The 17,355-nt window shown below is 35.1% G+C and overlaps 2 protein-coding genes across 4 annotated transcripts in view; one reads left to right on the top strand and one right to left on the bottom strand.

Moving 5' to 3' along the window:
* Positions 1 to 2,139, top strand: part of RARB (retinoic acid receptor beta) — a 426,501-nt gene extending 424,362 nt beyond the window's left edge. For both annotated transcript variants that reach the window (XM_053600780.1, XM_053600781.1), the window contains exon 8: positions 636 to 2,139. In XM_053600780.1, the coding sequence (XP_053456755.1) occupies positions 636 to 832 (197 nt within the window). In that variant the 3' untranslated portion in view covers positions 833 to 2,139. The remainder of the gene's footprint in view (positions 1 to 635) is intronic.
* Positions 2,140 to 2,191: 52 nt separating this feature from the next.
* TOP2B (DNA topoisomerase II beta) overlaps positions 2,192 to 17,355 on the bottom strand; it is a 73,170-nt gene continuing 58,006 nt past the window's right edge. For both annotated transcript variants that reach the window (XM_053600779.1, XM_053600778.1), the window contains exons 28-36: positions 16,724 to 16,918; positions 14,283 to 14,427; positions 13,886 to 14,047; positions 11,330 to 11,531; positions 9,949 to 10,028; positions 8,638 to 8,748; positions 5,868 to 5,993; positions 4,309 to 4,403; positions 2,192 to 2,687 (exon numbers count right to left, since the gene is read on the bottom strand). In XM_053600779.1, coding sequence (XP_053456754.1) covers positions 2,517 to 2,687; positions 4,309 to 4,403; positions 5,868 to 5,993; positions 8,638 to 8,748; positions 9,949 to 10,028; positions 11,330 to 11,531; positions 13,886 to 14,047; positions 14,283 to 14,427; positions 16,724 to 16,918 — 1,287 coding nt within the window. In that variant the 3' untranslated portion in view covers positions 2,192 to 2,516. The remainder of the gene's footprint in view (positions 2,688 to 4,308; positions 4,404 to 5,867; positions 5,994 to 8,637; positions 8,749 to 9,948; positions 10,029 to 11,329; positions 11,532 to 13,885; positions 14,048 to 14,282; positions 14,428 to 16,723; positions 16,919 to 17,355) is intronic.

Here is a 17,355-nt window from a genome sequence, read left to right on the forward strand (position 1 = left end):
TGAAGTTCTATCACATAATAAACGCTTTATCAACATTCTGGTTAAGAAACCAAATGGAGGCTCGGTGCCCATAGCTCAGTGAGTAGGGTGCCAGCCACATACACCGAGGCTGGAAGGTTCCAGCGAGCCCAGCCTGGGCCTGCTAAACAACTACAACAACCACCACCACCACCAAAAAAAAAAAAAAAAAAAAAAAAAAAAAGCTGCGCATCGTGGCAGGGGCCTGTAGTTCCAGCTACTTGGGAGGCCGAGTCAAGAGAATCAACTTAAGCCCAAGAGTTTGAGGTTGCTGTGAGCTGTGACATCACTGCACTCTACTTAGAGTGATATAGTCAGACTCTGTCTCCAAAAAAAAAGAAACCAATTGGATATTGAATTGACTTCATAGTACACTAACATGATTTTTGGTGGATGTGATTCTCATTCTAAATACATTGTGTATTTATGAGATTTATAGTAGAAAACGGACCCTTTTCAACAAAGATAAAAGCCACTTGATGTCTATATTCTATAATTCATTCTTATAAGCAAGAATGAGTCTGAGGAAACACTTGATAAAACAGATAACAGCTGGCCCCTGGTTATCCTGCTTGACTCCTTATCTTGACCAGCCTTCTATTAACTCTCTTTAAAAGGTGCAGAACGTGTAATTACCTTGAAAATGGAAATTCCTGGATCAATGCCACCTCTCATCCAGGAAATGCTGGAGAATTCTGAAGGACATGAACCCTTGACCCCAAGTTCAAGTGGGAACACAGCAGAGCACAGTCCCAGCATCTCACCCAGCTCAGTGGAAAACAGTGGAGTCAGTCAGTCACCACTGGTGCAATAAGACATTTTCTAGCTACTTCAAACATTCCCCAGTTCCTTCAGTTCCAGGATTTAAAATGCAAGAAAAAACATTTTTACTGCTGCTTAGTTTTTGGACTGAAAATATATTAAAACTCAAGAAGGACCAAGAAGTTTTCATATGTATCAATATATATACTCCTCACTGTGTAACTTACTTAGAAATACCAACTTTTCAAATTCTAAAAATCAGCCATTTCATGCAACCAGAAACTAGTTAAAAGCTTCTATATTTTCCTCTTTGAACACTCAAGATTGCATGGCAGAGACCCAGTCAAAATGATTTATGCCTGGTTAAGTTTCTGAAGACTTTGTACATACAGAAGTATGGCTCTGTTCTTTCTATACTGTATGTTTGGTGCTTTCCTTTTGTCTTGCATACTCAAAATAACCAAGACACCAAGGTTATGAAACAGACTGTACCTGTCTACCTAAGAAAGGTTCAAAAAGGTAAACCGACTTGCCTTCATGGAATAATCAAGACATCAAGGTAAGGAATCAGGACTGTTGTACAGTATGACAAGATAAGACTAAAGATATTCTGATTTAGTTAGTATGGAATCTTGTCCTTGCTCTTTTTGATGCTCTCAAATTGCATCTTTTATTTCATGTTGCCCAGTAAAGTATACAAATTCACTGCACTAGCAGAAGAGAATTCTGTATAAGTGTAACTGCCAGTTCAGTTAATCAAATGTCATTTGTTCAATTGTTAATGTCACTTTAAATTAAGTGGTTTATTACTTGTTTAATGACATAACTATATACAGTAAGAAAAAAATACATTTTTACAGTAATGATAGCCTCCAAGGCAGAAACACTTTTCAGTGTTAATAAGTTTTTGTTTACCTAGTCACAAGGCATTAGGGAAATTTCATGGGATAATTAGCCGGTTTGGTCTACCACTTAGACCATGTAACTCCAGTGTCCTTCCTGATTCATGCCTGATATTGGGATTTTTTTTTTTCCAGCTGCCTTGATGCCAAGGGGCTAACATTAATTCCCAAAGACATGGGCATAGAATCTGCCTCCTTTGACCTTGTTCAATCACTATGAAGCAGAGTGAAAGCTGTGGTAGAGTGGTTAACAGACACAAGTGTCAGTTTTCTTAGTTCTCATTTAAGCACTAGTGGAATTTTTTTTTTTTTTTTTGATATATTAGCAAGTCTGTGATGTACTTTCACTGGCTCTGTTTGTACATTGAGATTGTTTAACAATGCTTTCTATGTTCATATACTGTTTACCTTTTTCCATGGAGTCTCCTGGCAAAGAATAAAATATATTTATTTTAAATGTGTGTGGGAGCTTTTCACTATATCTTCATCTTCAGTAAAGAGACAGAAAACACAGTTCCATTTTTAATGTTTAAATTTCATTTCAAAAAGCAGGTCTGTAGTCTGCAACCAGGACAATTAAAATCTGTGCTAATGCACGGCAGTCTATAACAATTCTACAAGCCAATCAGACAGTACATGACATTTCAATGAGTAAAAAAGAGCATAAAACTGTATGTGTAAGAACAAAATGTTAAAAGGCCTACCACAATAATAAAAAACCATCAATTACATCATCACATTAAAATAAGCCAGATGTACAAAAGTCTGAGACAGAAAAGACAAAAGGACAACACAAGATACTTGTTGATAAATGTTTCTGTGCTCTTAGGGCACTTAATTAAACATTGCAAAATCAACATCATCATCATCGTCATCAGACTCTGCAAAATATTTTACTTCTTTCCTAGCTCGACCAGTCCGTGGCAGAGAAGGTGGTTCAGAAGTGAAGTCTGAGGGGAAAATGTCCACATCTGAATCCTGATCAAAAGATGTTTTCTTCGGTTTCTAGACATTTAAAAAACAAAGATTTAAAACTCCAAAGTTAGGGGGAAAAAAGACAAGTGTTAAGAACTATTATTCCTTACACTTTTTTTACCTATAGGAAGTATTACAAATAATGGTGCTTCTAACATCAGAACTGTAATGCTAATTTAACTGGGGAAAAAAAAAAAAAACAAGGCCACCTTGGTCTTGTATTTACTAAGTTCTAGCATCAAAAATGCAACACCATTATTTATATTTGAAAGTAAATATTATCCAAGTATTACTCAAATATGCACAATGCCCAAATTAGTAAAAATCCAAGTTATCCTATTTGTAAGTTCATATCAAGAATTCATAGGAGGAAAACAAGACTCATGTAATCACACTGTAAGTGTTTCTAAAAATGCAGAGAAGAGTCACCAATAGGAACCAGAGACATAGAACATGACTGAACAGGCCAGGTGCAGTGGCTCATGCCTGTAATCCTAGCACTCTGGGAGGCCGAGGCAGGTGGATTGCTTGAGCTCAGGAGTTGGAGACCAGCCTCAGCAAGAGCTAGACCCTGTCTCTACTAAAAATGGTAATAAAACTAGTGGGCTGGTGCAACAGGTGCCTGTACTCCTATCTATGAGGCTGAGGCAAGAAGATCGCTCTCTTGAGGCCAAGAGTTTAAGGTTGCTGTGAGCTATGACACCACAGCACTCTACCCAGGGTATCAGAGGGAGACTGTCTCAAAACCAATAAATAAATAAGACTGAATAGAAGACAATATAGACATCAACATAAAGTTATAATCATCTACATACTTTTAAGTTTTACTATGAGGATAAATAGGGTAGGAGGAGACAGCTGATGTCATTCATTTACCTAAAAGAGAGCATACTTCTGGGAAAGGGTCAGACTAATTGGGAAATCTAATTAAAAAGAAATAGTCTTGGAGCTGGAACCGATTCTTCTTAGTAAAGTATCTCAAGAATGGAAGAAAAAGTATCCAATGTTCTCAGCCATACTATGAAACTAATTTATGGCTTTCGTTTGAAAGCTATAACCCAATTACAACCTAAAAATATGGGGAAGGGGGAGGGGGGAGGGGGAAGAGGGGGAGAGGGAGGGTGATTGGTGGGATCACACCTATGGTGCATCTTACAAGGGTACATGTGAAACTTACGGGATGTAGAGTGTAAATGTCTCAACACAATAACTAAGAAAATGCCAGGAAGGCTATGTTAACCAGTATGATGATAATATGTCAAATGGTATATAAAACCAGTGTATGGTGCCCCATGATTGCATTAATGAACACAGCTATGATTTAATAATAATTAAAAAAAAAAAAGAAACAGTCTTTAGTGTAAAAAACAGTATTTCAGACTAAATATTTCTTTAGTCTAATATTCAGGTAGCATACAACTAATACAGCTTAATGAATAAAATGGAAGATTCTAAGTAGGATAATTTATAGCATACTTATCCAAGAAACAGTCCTGATCACATAAATTTATACTTGAATAATTTCTTAAACATATGGGCCCCCTGTTGATAAGAGATGCTAGGTTTAAAGCTGTTACAAGTAATAAGCAAACTAAATTAGTTACAGATAATCTTAAACAAAATCATATACTAAAAAGATGTTCCTGATTACCTTGCTTGTTGTTTTGGATATTTTCCTGGCAGGGGTATAATCACCTTCATTTTCAGAGCCAGATGCTTTCCTTTTCTTTGCCCCTCGGCCTTTACCTTAAAATAACACAAAAGGTTTATTTCTCCCAAGGTTAAGGGCAGTATAAAAAAATAAATGTCAAAACATTATAGTGTTCTTCGATGGCATCCCTGATCAGTGGGACACTGCAGTTCTGGTCTCTTACTATGAATGTACAAACAATTTGGCAGCATCCTTTCTATCCTGGGATTGACATGCCTACTGAGTATTTCACAAAAGCATTTAAATTAGTGGAAAAGTCCTGGAGACAAAATTTAATGACCGAGCCTCTGAAACATTCAAGAAAGCAGTTTGCATTTTGCTCTGTGATCCTTGAGCATGAAAAGGAAATCACTTAGAAAAAATTTTAAGAAGCACTCTTCTAATAAATATAATTTAATTTCCAATTTGTCATGGGCTGATACTTTTAAAAATGTAATAAAACACAAATTACTTTAAAAAGTAATCACATCCTTTCTTATTAACACAAATTTGTTATAAAGGGTTAAATTCTTACTCTCAATTTTACTTACCACAGACTAGTAACAACCAACACAGATCCCACTTTAAGTAGCATAGTCTTAGAATAAATTGCCCCATATTAATCATAAAATAATCCGTCAAATCCATATTCCTTCTCAGACTTAGCTTCACCACATTTTTTAATACCCATCTAACCTCATATTCTCATACTGAAAGAAGGGGAAAGGTAATATTTGACCTCCCCAGTCACTTTCATTCTTTTCCTGCTTCCTGTTCTCCCTTTCTCCCTGTAAGTCTATAGCTCCGTTAACTCAGCCACCCCTTAAAGAAGTAAAATAAACACTGCTGAAAATATCCTTCAGTTGAGTAAAAGGCTGGGCAGCTACCCTCAGAGGCTATCATGTCTTATATAATTTACAAAACACCTTTAAGAGCTTTCCAGATTTTAGAGACAGGCCATGCCAGAGATAACTGGTGCCAGTGCCTTGTGGGGCCCTGAATACAGCTATTTCATTTCCAACATGAGCAAAAAAGTTCTGGTCTAAAAGTCCTAGAGCTGGCCCACTCCAATTAAGTGTCACACTTTATTTAGTATGAGATACAAATCTGCCTTTAAAAAACAACTTCCAGGGCGGCGCCAGTGGCTCAAAGGAGTAAGGCACTGGCCCCATGTGCCAGAGGTGGCGGGTTCAAACCCAGCCCCAACCAAAAACTGCAAAAGAACAAACCAACAAACAACTTCCAAGGAGTTATTTGCAGAAGGTCTTTCGGCCATTCTTAGCTAAATCTCTTGGGAGTCTCAATTTTTTAATTTATAAAACAAAGTGACAGACCTAAATTGCTATACTTCATTTGAACTCTAAGTCAGCACTGATTCTGAAACTTAAACACTGCTTATTTAGGAGTAAAGCAATTTAAAATAAAAAAGCCACCCCACCTCTCCAAAGCAGTGAAACAGAAAGAAATAAATATTTTCCACCTGGCATATGTTTTAAGGGTTATAGGAAGATAATCCTCACCTTTTGGTGTTGTAGTCTTCTTTGGAATGCCAAATTCTGAATCTGAGTCAGAGTTTATAGTCTCTACTACTTTCTTCTGTTTGGGGGCTCTCTTGGGCTTAGAGGCTGCATCTAAAGATGGTTTTCCTATTAAGCAAATTTCCATTCCATAGGTTAATGTGATATACTTACCCAAAAAACTAGCTGAAGTGAGTCCTATAACAATGGCATTTCTTACTAATAAGAAATTAAGCAGCCTTAAATAATGAAATGGTTTTTCTCTGCTTGGTGCCAGTATAAAGGCAAACAATTTCTCATAAATGACAAATTGCTTTTTCTTTAATTATGAATAATTTGCCTTTAGATAATTCAATTAGGTGTTTTAAGCAAAATCCATTAAAATGAATTAACCACTAACTTTTAAATATAGTACAGTCAAGACAAGCATATTTTATATATCAATTATCACTCAAGTTCTACTTTTAAAATGTTTTAGAGGTGGAAAAAAATGTAATTTTATAGGATCCTCACATATAATGTATAGAAACCACTTTCACAAGTTGACAGATATAGCATTTTTATGTGGAAAAAATACAAATATCCTATATAATTAGACAATAGACACAAGACCTTTACTTTCTTGAACTTTGTTTTTAAAACAGACCTAAAACAGTTTCATCTGCAGTTTTATGTAAAAACTGATAAATCACTTTTTGCTTGTTATTAATAAAACCTAATTTGGAAAATAAAAAGTATTGAATGAATCTAAATTAACTGTAGTTTCCTATTAAAAAAAATTTTTTTTAACCCATGCTGATTCTACAGAAAATAGTAGAGTTTAATTCCCAGTCTCCATTTGAGATGCTAGAGATAATGCCCCTTATTAGCCAGTAGCAGGAGGAGCCCTAGTTCTTCATGGCAGTGGCAGCCATAGATTTTATGACTTTTGCTCCCTGAGTCTACATGACTAAATTTACCAAAAGAGCCGTACGGAAGCTCCTAGCAAGAGCATAGGCTTGAAAAAACTGGATGTTCTAGGGACCACTTTTTTTTCTTTAACAGTTTGCAGGCTTGGAGTTAGGTGGCACATTAAACTCTACCAGGCAAATGTGCATCAGATATCTGAGTACTGTGGGCTGCTTTTTTGCTGTGAACTATTGGAACTATAGAAGTTAACACGTTTAATAGATGTACTTTGGGGTTAACACAGACAATCCCACAGAAGGATGGGATGCATCCTCTCCTTGAAGTGATATCTTATGGGAGTTGTATTTTGGGGAAGAGGCTACACTCAGAGAAGGCTAAGGACTTACTGGGGTCCCTGAAATCATACCACACAGGCAATCACCTATTCAACTAATACAAGGCCAGTTAGGTCTCTGGAAAAACATGTAAACAGGTGTGATATTCTAGCCTTTTAGTTAATGCTACAGCTAAACTCTTAACTCACTAAATATGGGTGAATAACTGATGAAGGAAACAGGCTGATGTTTCAAGAAGTGACATGGCTTCCAAGTTTTCAGAATGTTTATAAGATGCTCTAGATATGTTTATGAAGATGATCTTTTTTAAAGGATGCCTTTTGATTTAAAAGAAAAAGGTGGGGGGGAGATTATAGGTTCTCAGTTTGGGTCCTCCAGAAGCAGACACCGACTGATCCTAAAACAAGAATCAAGTACAAATATTTATTTGGAAGATAAAGAAAAGAAGTACAAAAATGAGACAATGAAAACAGGGCAGCCAGTAATGGATAAGTTTCCAAGCCAATCATCACTCTGGGAACTTAGCCCCATGAGATATTTTTAGAAACCCATACAAAAAACACATCCCACAGTCAGCTCACCTAAGAAGTGAGGGCACTGAAATTTTTACAGACCAACTTTCTTCAATCACTGGTGAAGGGCAGATGGGGGAAAGGGAGTGTTGATATTCTAGCAGAATGGCAAAGAGAAAGTTCCCAAGAAAAGAAATGGACAAAGCACACTAGACAAAGTGCACTAAAGAGGTAAAGATAATGGGACATTGGTAAGACTAGAGACTCCTGAAGGCAACCAATTTCTCAATATATGGTCTCAGTACATTTAAAGTAGAACTTTTTAAAATTGTTGTTCTGCTACATTCAATATATATGTGTCTGTAATAATGCTGTTCATTGTGAATTTAAGATCCTTGAGGATCCATATTATTTACTTGTGTCTTATACATAGTATAGCATCCATTTCAATTAGAAGCGGTTTTTTTTTTTAAGTATTATGTTTCAAATGCAAAGCACTAACACTGACCTTCTTCAAAAAGACCAAGGAACATTATCTTGCTACTAGTAATAGAGTCATAAACCATCTTAAAGTGTTTCATGGACAATCTAAGGCAACAGGGAAAAAGAAAAGCAGCAGCAGCTATGTGACTCAAAGAAAAAGAGGACCCCAACTAACTGATCAATCCTTCTACATTAGGACTTAACATAGATAACAAAATCTGACTACTAAAAAGAAAAAAAATTTAATCTACTTTACAACCTAATAGCCATATGGGAGCTTTAATGGAAAATTGCATGGAATTCTTTTATAATTACAACAGCTTTAAAATGAAGTCTTAAAAGACATTTTAATAATTCTCTGACATGGTAAGAAAACAAGAGGGATCCTCCTTATTCACATTTATACTTTACAACCGCTTTTCAGTGAAGTCCTAGGGCAAATAGTTTCAAATTATATTGAAATTCCTTTTACATCAACTATTCCTACATACTTTACGCAATACTTATTTAACACAGTCAAATATAAGTACATACCCTTTTTAGCAGCTACTGTTTTACTTGGAACTTTATCTGTTTGTTTCAGACCAAATGATGGTGAAAAAACAGAAGTAGAATCTTCTTCATTACTGTCAAATTTAGCTGAATCTAAAAATTGCAAAACTTTTTCAGTAAACAGATTCTATAAAGGTCTCTCAGTAAACTTTGAATTAACTGATGACTTCAGCTAGGTAATTGATCTTCTAAATTTCTATTTTTTGATCAAGCAATCTACAATATACAAATAGCTGAAAATAAAATATACCAATGTCATACCTCAAAAATTTTAACTCTGTTGTAAAACATAGAAATGTATAGAGTAATGCAATTAAACGTCCCAAATGCAAAAAATAAAATTAAAGTCTCAAATGCTAATTACTTAAAACATAACTAACCAATTCAAAAATACATACTGATGATTTATTTTAATATAAGATGTGAAAAAATCCCACTGTATTTCAGAATCTATACAAATAATATTATTAACCATTTCAGGAATATCAGCAATATTCAAATCTAAAAGAATAAGTATTCATATTTTTAAAAATCAATAAATCACTAATGGTTAATTTAAAAGGTATGCAAGCTTACCTTCAGTTTACTTTTGCACTCAAATTAATTTAAACAATCAATTAATTCTTCCCTCCCTCAAACCATGGCAGAAGCTGTTAGAATAGCTACTTGGATGTGAGTAAATATTTTTACAATACTGTTTTGACATTCTGTCAAAAATTAATATTTATCTGTACAGGCAGAACATGGATCAAATCTAGGTATGTCTGTACATATGGATATGTATATTAAAAAATACATGACAGTAAATCATGTCCGTAAATGACCTTAAAAATTCCACACCAAAAAATAGGGGGAGTAAAAAACATACACTCCAATTTAATTTCCTGTGAATGTTTTGGTCTCTCAGAACTAGAATTTGGTACCTACACAGCTTTAGAAAACTGTCATATATATTCAAATTGCCATTAAAATCAAATTTCAATCCTTTTTGCATTTCTTTTCTCTCACAAAAACACTTCACATATGCATACTTCATATATATTCAAGTTAGTATCTGCCTATCTACCTAAAGGCTTCCCTAACGCCTATTGTGAATTATCAATCAGAAGTCACCTCAGAAAAAGTAAATTAACCTATTCTCTTGAGCAAAATATAAAAAGGTAAATTTTCTACTCAGGAAAAATTGTGAAATTAAGTCATGACCTAATTATTTATTGTATTTACTATTTCTCTCTCCACCACTAAAAAGGCAAAAAATAATAAGTAACCAATGAAGAGATCAAATGAGCATACCGTCTTCTGACTTCTGAGAATATGAAGGAAATGAGAAGAGATTTCCAAAATCCTGACTTTTTTTGTCATGCGAAGATTTTCTATTGCAGAGAAAATAAAACACCACAAAAAGATTATAATTTAAATACCTGATTTCAACTCTGATAAGTTATACATAGTATGTACTGCAGGATTATAACCACAAAACAAAATTCTAGATCTCTCATTTCTTTCTCTATTAAAGACAAGGCAAGCAATTTTTTTTCTCTTATGTGCACAAGCATGTGTACACACATACATGCACACAGATACCAGACAAATCAATGATGTAGCATAAAGACTGAGCAATAGTCTAAAGTTATTCAAAATACCATTAAATCAAATTCTGTGGCTGATAAAAATAATCATTCCAGTATTTAATATCAGCGAATTTAAGTGCAAAAACCCAAGTAGAAAGATAGAATACCCATCAGAGAGAGCAAACAACAATCCTATTTCTGATTCTAGACTATAGATGAGCAGTTAGTTCAGAATTTGGTCAAAGCCAGTCGCACTAAGTGAGAAAACTTTTCTTTAAAAAGTCTGAGGGGCTGGGCACGATGGTTCATGCCTCTAATTCTAACACTTTGGGAGGCCAGGGTGAGAAGAATGCTTGAGGCCAGAAGTTCAAGACCAGCTTGAGCAAAAATAAGACCCCGTCTCTACAAAAAAAAATTTAGCTGGGTGTGGTGACCCATGCCTGTAGTCCCAGCTCAGAAGGGTGAAGTAGAAAAATCACTTAAGCACAGGAATTTGAGGTTACAGTGAGCTACAACGACACCACTTTTCACTGCACTCTAGCCCAAGTATCAGAGTGATACTTTGTCTCGAAAAAAAAAAAAAAAAAAAAAAAAAAAAAATTTTTTTTTTTCTGAAATAGTTCACAGACCTCATACCCCACGTACTAGTATTCACACTCACCAAAAGCAAGAAAAAGCAATTAGGGCCAAATCTAAGGAAGAAATATAAACCTCTCAATTCTAAAGATTCAGAACTGTTCTCAAAACCAAATATTGTCCAACTATATCCCATAGGCCTACTGCCTATTTTAGTAAAAAATGTTTTACTAGAACAGAGCTACACTCATTTATTTACATATTGCTTATGACTGCTTTCTTATTAGAACAGCAGCATTGATTAGCTGTGACAGAAACCATATGAGCTGTAAAATCTAAAGTATTTACTATGAAGCCCTTTTTGAAAAAGTTCACCAATTCCTCCTCTATGGCAACAGCTAAAGGAACATTTGCAATATTAACAAAATTTATTCCTTCATGAGGAAAATCTTTCCTAGAATGATAATTTCTTACAGAGAACTCACTATATTTGGTAGATGTCTACAACAATCATATTCATTACTTACTCTGGAGTAGCTTTTGATTTGCCTGGTGAAAATGTGTACTCATCTTTATCTAAGCCATCTGAAGGAACAAATTCATCTTCCCCATCATTTGTTACAGGAGATGCTTTAACCTTCAATTCTTCTAAATCATTATTGTCTTCATCATCATCAGCATCATCATCCTCTTCTTCTGAGAAATCAAATGTGTACTTAGGCCTTTCAGCTAGGAGAAAAATAAATATGAATGGTAAACTCAAATCTTAGCTTTATCCACATGAAATACTACTACTGATAATACATCTGAAAAATCTTCCAGCAATCTCTAAAAATACACTTTTTAAAAAAAAAGACAAGCGTTTATAGAACAAAACCCAACATCTGTGTGGTCTATAATTATTTGATGGTGTTAATATATGTCTTTGCAGCAGGCTATTGGGTCATGTTACACATTTTAGGAGATCATAAATTGATGGAACTGATTGTTTAGAATGCTGCTTGTCACACTTAAATATTACTGAAAAACACTGAGGACAGTTCTATACAGTTTTGTCTTATACAGCCACTGTGCAACTACCAACATAAAATTTTCTACTTCTGCAATCACAAATGACAAATTTTTTTAGTTCTTTTGAAAGGGCTAAACTGTCTCTTAACCTCTTAGAAAAAAATTCTATCTTCCCTTCAGGGTTAGTTTTACTATAAAATAACAAAGACAGTTTTTCAGATGAATGAGAAAAGATAGGAAACATAAGACCTCAATATATTGGCAAAACAATAATATAATGCATAAATATGTACCAGTTATGGGAAAAGGCATACTGGTATAATGCAAATAAGTTTTGTTTCAATTTCTACTGTGTATCATGGAATAAAATTCTAAAATTATTTGGATGCTATATAATTTTACACATCATTTTTCTTTAATATATTTCTTTTTGGAGAAAAGGTCTTTCTTGCTTTGTTGCCCGGGCATGAGAGCAGTGGTGTGATCATGGCTCTCTGCAGTTCAAACTCCTGGGCTCAAATGATCCTCTCCTGCCTTAGCCTCCCAAGTAACTGGGACTACAGAAGTGCATCACCACACCCAACTAATATTTTTTTATTTTTTTGTAGAGAAGGAATGTCACTATGTTTCTCAGGCTGGTCTTAAACTGAAACAAATGATCCTCCTGCTTTGGCCTCCCAAAGTGCTAGGATTATAGGCAAAAGCCACCACACCTGGCCCACATCATTTTAGATGTATGGAAAAGCCTAAATATAGTTTTGAAGCTTTTAATAAATTAATTTTCATATAACTTAAATTACTCATGTTAAAGATTTACCTATAGTATACTACCTATGTACAGTAGGACTAGAAATTCAATCACTTGGTGATAAGACAAAGAATTTAAGCCTGACATATAATTAAAAATGTATCTCCCAGAGGATAACAACCATAATATTGTATCATTCATTTTAGTAAATTAGTACTTAACAAAATTTCAGAAAAATCTATAAAATAGGAAATTCATTAGATTAACACTTTAAGTTAATAAATATTGAGAAAGAATCAAATCACATGCTTAACAGCAATATATAATAGCAAAATGGGATTCTGCAGCCCAACCATAACTACTGGAATTATCTAAAAGAGATATATGGAATCAGACTCTTAAAGGAGGAGGAAACTTTTCATAATACAAGAGATAGGAAATAAAAACAAAACTACAAAGCACTTCCTTTAGATTTATCACTGCTGGTATATTACACCAAGGTCCCAAAGGTACATTTTTTAACAAACATCTTCAAACTATGGAAGTAATAACATGTATAACCCAAACTGTATAGCAAAAAATCAATAAGAAATCACGATTCACTTTAGAGGAATTTGTTTTATGTCCAACTTTGCTAGGAAACACCATTCTATAAAAGAATTTGTTTCATCTTCATAACTTTCTGAAATAGCAATGGTTTAGTACTTTAGGCAATAGGTTTACCATCAAAAACCAACTTATAGGGCGGCGCCTGTGGCTCAGTCAGTAAGGCGCCGGCCCGATATACCAAGGGTGGCGGGTTCAAACCCGGCCCCAGCTGAACTGCAACCAAAAAATAGCCAGGCGTTGTGGCGGGCACTGTAGTCCCAGCTACTCGGGAGGCTGAGGCAAGAGAATCGCTGAAGCCCAGGAGTTGGAGGTTGCTGTGAGCTGTGTGATGCCACGGCACTCTACCGAGGGCTATAAAGTGAGACTCTGTCTCTACAAAAAAAGAAAAAAAAACCAACTTATAGGGCAGCACCTGTGGCTCAGTGAGTAGGGCGCTGGCCCCATATACTAAAGGTGGTGGGTTCAAACCTGGCCCCAGCCAAACTGCAACTAAAAATAGTGGGGAGTTGTGGCAGGCGCCTATAGTCCCAGCTACTCAAGAGGCTAAGGCAAGAGAATCGCCTAAGCCCAAGAGCTAGAGGTTGCTGTGAGCTGTGACGCCACATCACTCTACTGAGGGCAATAAAGTGAGACTCTGTCTCTTAAAAAAAAAAAAAAAAACTTATAGGTCAAACTATAATATGCAATAAAATAAATATAAAATGTATCACAATACCAGCTGCTCTCCTAAGTAAAGAATCTCTTGGAATAACCACAGGTTCTGTTTCTTCCAAATCACTTTCTGACTTGGATTCATCATCTGACCATGGATTCCGTTTCTTCACTTTCTTTGCACTGGGTTTACCAGATGAAGTAGGTGTTTTTCTCACCCTAGTACCTAAAAGCAAATGAACAACAATAAGATATATATCAATACTTATACAAATGTTAGTAAAAATAAAACTGTTATAATGAGTTCATTATAAAATAACAAATGTTCACAAAATTGAAAGCATTACTTCAACTACTAGAAAAAAGCACAATCAAAAGAATCTAGCAATATCCTGTACATACAGCTTTACTCACATTAAAAAACAAACAAAAAAAACCCCAAAACTGTAATAATTCCTCACCAGGTTCCTTTCTCTCCCTTTTGGATTTGGGACCTTTATTTATAGGAACTGATGGAGTTAGTGCCTCTTCTCCTGTACCTTCTACTGGTACTCCACTGAATTCTTCATCAAATTCCACTTTTACTGCTGTGATATCAAGGTCACCCTATACATTACAAACAAAACCAAACCATTGATTAAAAACAAAAATTAACACCACGTATTTTAGATATTTTAGTTCCAGTCAAAAGATAGTTTTAAGTAAAAAGAAAAAAAAGGAATTCTGCTGCTAAGGACTTTGATTGGATTATGTTTTATTCTATTTCATTTATCTGTAGCAGGCAATACTGTTTATAACTCTACTTTTCTGGTACACTCAATAGGATGATAGCTATTTAGAAGCAACCATAAAAAACAAGGTAGCTTTTGATTATCAAAGGGATTTCCAGACCAACAGACTAAGTATATTAAAAGATACCTGCAAAGTAAGTTCCTATAACTCAGGCCTCTATATACTAGAAAAAATATCTTCAAATTATTGAAGGAAAATAAGCAACACATGTCATGCACTGCTAGCCACAATAAGGCAAAGTCCCCAACCTGACAACTATGAAAAACATTCCCCCAACACACACATACACACACACACACACACACACACAAAAGGATAAGTCATCAAAATACAAACAAATACAGAGGGAGATTAGCAGTGGTCAAAGGGGAAAAGTGAGCATTTCTGCCTAAAGTAAGGTAAGAAAACCTGAAAGGAGAAGGGACTTTTCTGATTGAGTTCTGAAGGAAGCAGAGTAAGTTTGTCAGGTAAGGAGAAAAGAGGAGGGAAGAACATCCAAGGCAGAAGGCACAGAAGCATGAAACATCGCATATGAAGAATTAAGTCATCAATCAGAGGAAATAGTCTGACAGGATTCAGGGAAAGGTGAGAGGAAAAAGTAGCCAGGACAGAAAAACAGGAAGCCATGCAGGTGCTAAATCAATATATACCAAAACTATCTGTGTAGTCAGTGGGGAATCACTGAAGGTTTTTAAGCATTTGTGTAATAACCAAGACTGACTTTTCAGAATTTTCATTCTGGTAAGAAAAGACCGGACTTAAAGAAATGAAGTGGAGAAAGGTAGAAATCATGATTATAAATGACTAAAAATGGGGGGACTTGTTGAGAGGACCTTTAAAATATCTCAGACAAAACTTATGGAAGTCTAAGGCAGTGTCAGTGGGGATTATGATAAGAGGGTGGATTTTGGAATGACTTAGTAGGCAGTCGGTATGATTTAGTTACTGATTAAGTGTGAAATTTCCCAGGTTTTTGGCTTATATTAAGTGATGGTTGATTTAGTGTCATTATTGAAATATGATATAGAGCAGGTTTTGAAATCAGGACAATGGGTCCAGTTTGAAACATGCTGGGTTTGAAGGCCTTGAGCACTCAAGTGACTATATGAGCCTGACACTCCTAAAAACACTGTAGCTTAGGGATATAGATTTAGAAGTCATAGATTTAGGTGTGTGTGCAATAACCTCTGGCTATAGATGAGGTTACTTTTGGAGACTACATGAGGTAGAGAAAAGAGTGCTGAGAACTGAACCTGACAAGTGCCAACTGAAAAGGAAAGAAGCCATTTTCCTAAAGAGGTAAGCCTGCATCGTAAATGAACCTGTGTGTGGTAAGGAACTAGGTAAGAGAACAGAAGTGTGTGTCTGCTCTCCTAATCAAAATGCTCCTGTGCTTCAAACATTAGAGAATTCTCCAATCTCTAATTCTAGCTCTTAGGTTCATTTCCTAAGCTCTAATTAGACTGAGCCTATATTCCCAACTACATAGCAGACTTACCTACATATATATTCCCTGAATTCTAAACCCAACCTGTCCAGAAATATTATCCTCTCTGCTCTTAACAATTTTTCTGACATTTCCTTCTTCTGGCTAACTCTGGCCCATACAGCTCAAGGACAGATCAATGTCGTATTTTTAAAAATCTTAAATAGCACCCATCATCGACAATGACATACGCTGTGCCTGGTAATTGTTTAAGGGCAAAAAACAAACAGTAAAACATGGTATAGTTTATTGTGTAAGCCAAATAAACTTTTCTCTACTAACTTCTTTAATTGATCATGACACAGAACTAAACTTTATATTTTAAAGTTGATATATTCATTCTTTTTCTTTTTGGTTCTAAGATTTTAGTATAGAAGGCTGCTAAATGTGTGTTTCTATCTCTCATTTTAAAAACTGAATTAAGTAGCTCTTTACACGTATGTGATCTTTCAGCAATGTTATCCTTCTATTAATCAACTGCTCTCCAAGAATCATTTCCTATCATCATTGAAATACATTAGAAATAAAGCATGATTTAAGTACACAGTGAAATTTATATACATATGTGTATCTCATTATTGAGGTGGAGTCTACTAATGAACTAAAACAGGAGATGCATCATACCTTCTTCTTCTTAAGCAACTTTTTGCTGGCATCTGCCTTCATGGCAGTAATTTCAGGAATTATCCTTCTCCCATAAGGTGAGGGCATTGTCTCTTCCAACTGAAGTTTCTTCACTTTAGGTTTGCCAACTTTACCTTTTATTGCTTTTCCTGACATTCCAGCCAGAATATCTTCTCGTTCTTGAGCTTCCACTTTCTGAAGTATAATTATAAAGGGTGAGCAGGCCATAAACAACTTTCTTAGAAAAGATGATCACTACTTCATAAGTAACTGAAAGATACTTTATTCACTCACTAAAGAATAAAGCTTTTCTTTTAATTAATCTAATCCAAGATAAAGGTAATGGGGGGAAAAAACAAGAATTTTAAACTGGAAGATCTAGATTGTAATCCTAATTCATCTAACCAGCTTCTCATTTGTAATACAAGAGGATAATGTGACTAAATGACCAAATAGTCCCTTCCAATTCTAAGATCCCATGATGTATAATGCAATCAAGACCTCTGATGAGCTAATATCATCCGAAGAATCCTAGCAAATCACACATAGGCAGTTCTGTTAACAAGAATGAAGCTATTCTTTTCTATTGCTTTAGATATACTAAAAAAAAATGGAAGAAAAGGTTCATAAAT

Source organism: Nycticebus coucang, chromosome 8, assembly GCF_027406575.1.
Source record: "Nycticebus coucang isolate mNycCou1 chromosome 8, mNycCou1.pri, whole genome shotgun sequence".
NCBI classification, from domain to species: domain Eukaryota; kingdom Metazoa; phylum Chordata; class Mammalia; order Primates; family Lorisidae; genus Nycticebus; species Nycticebus coucang.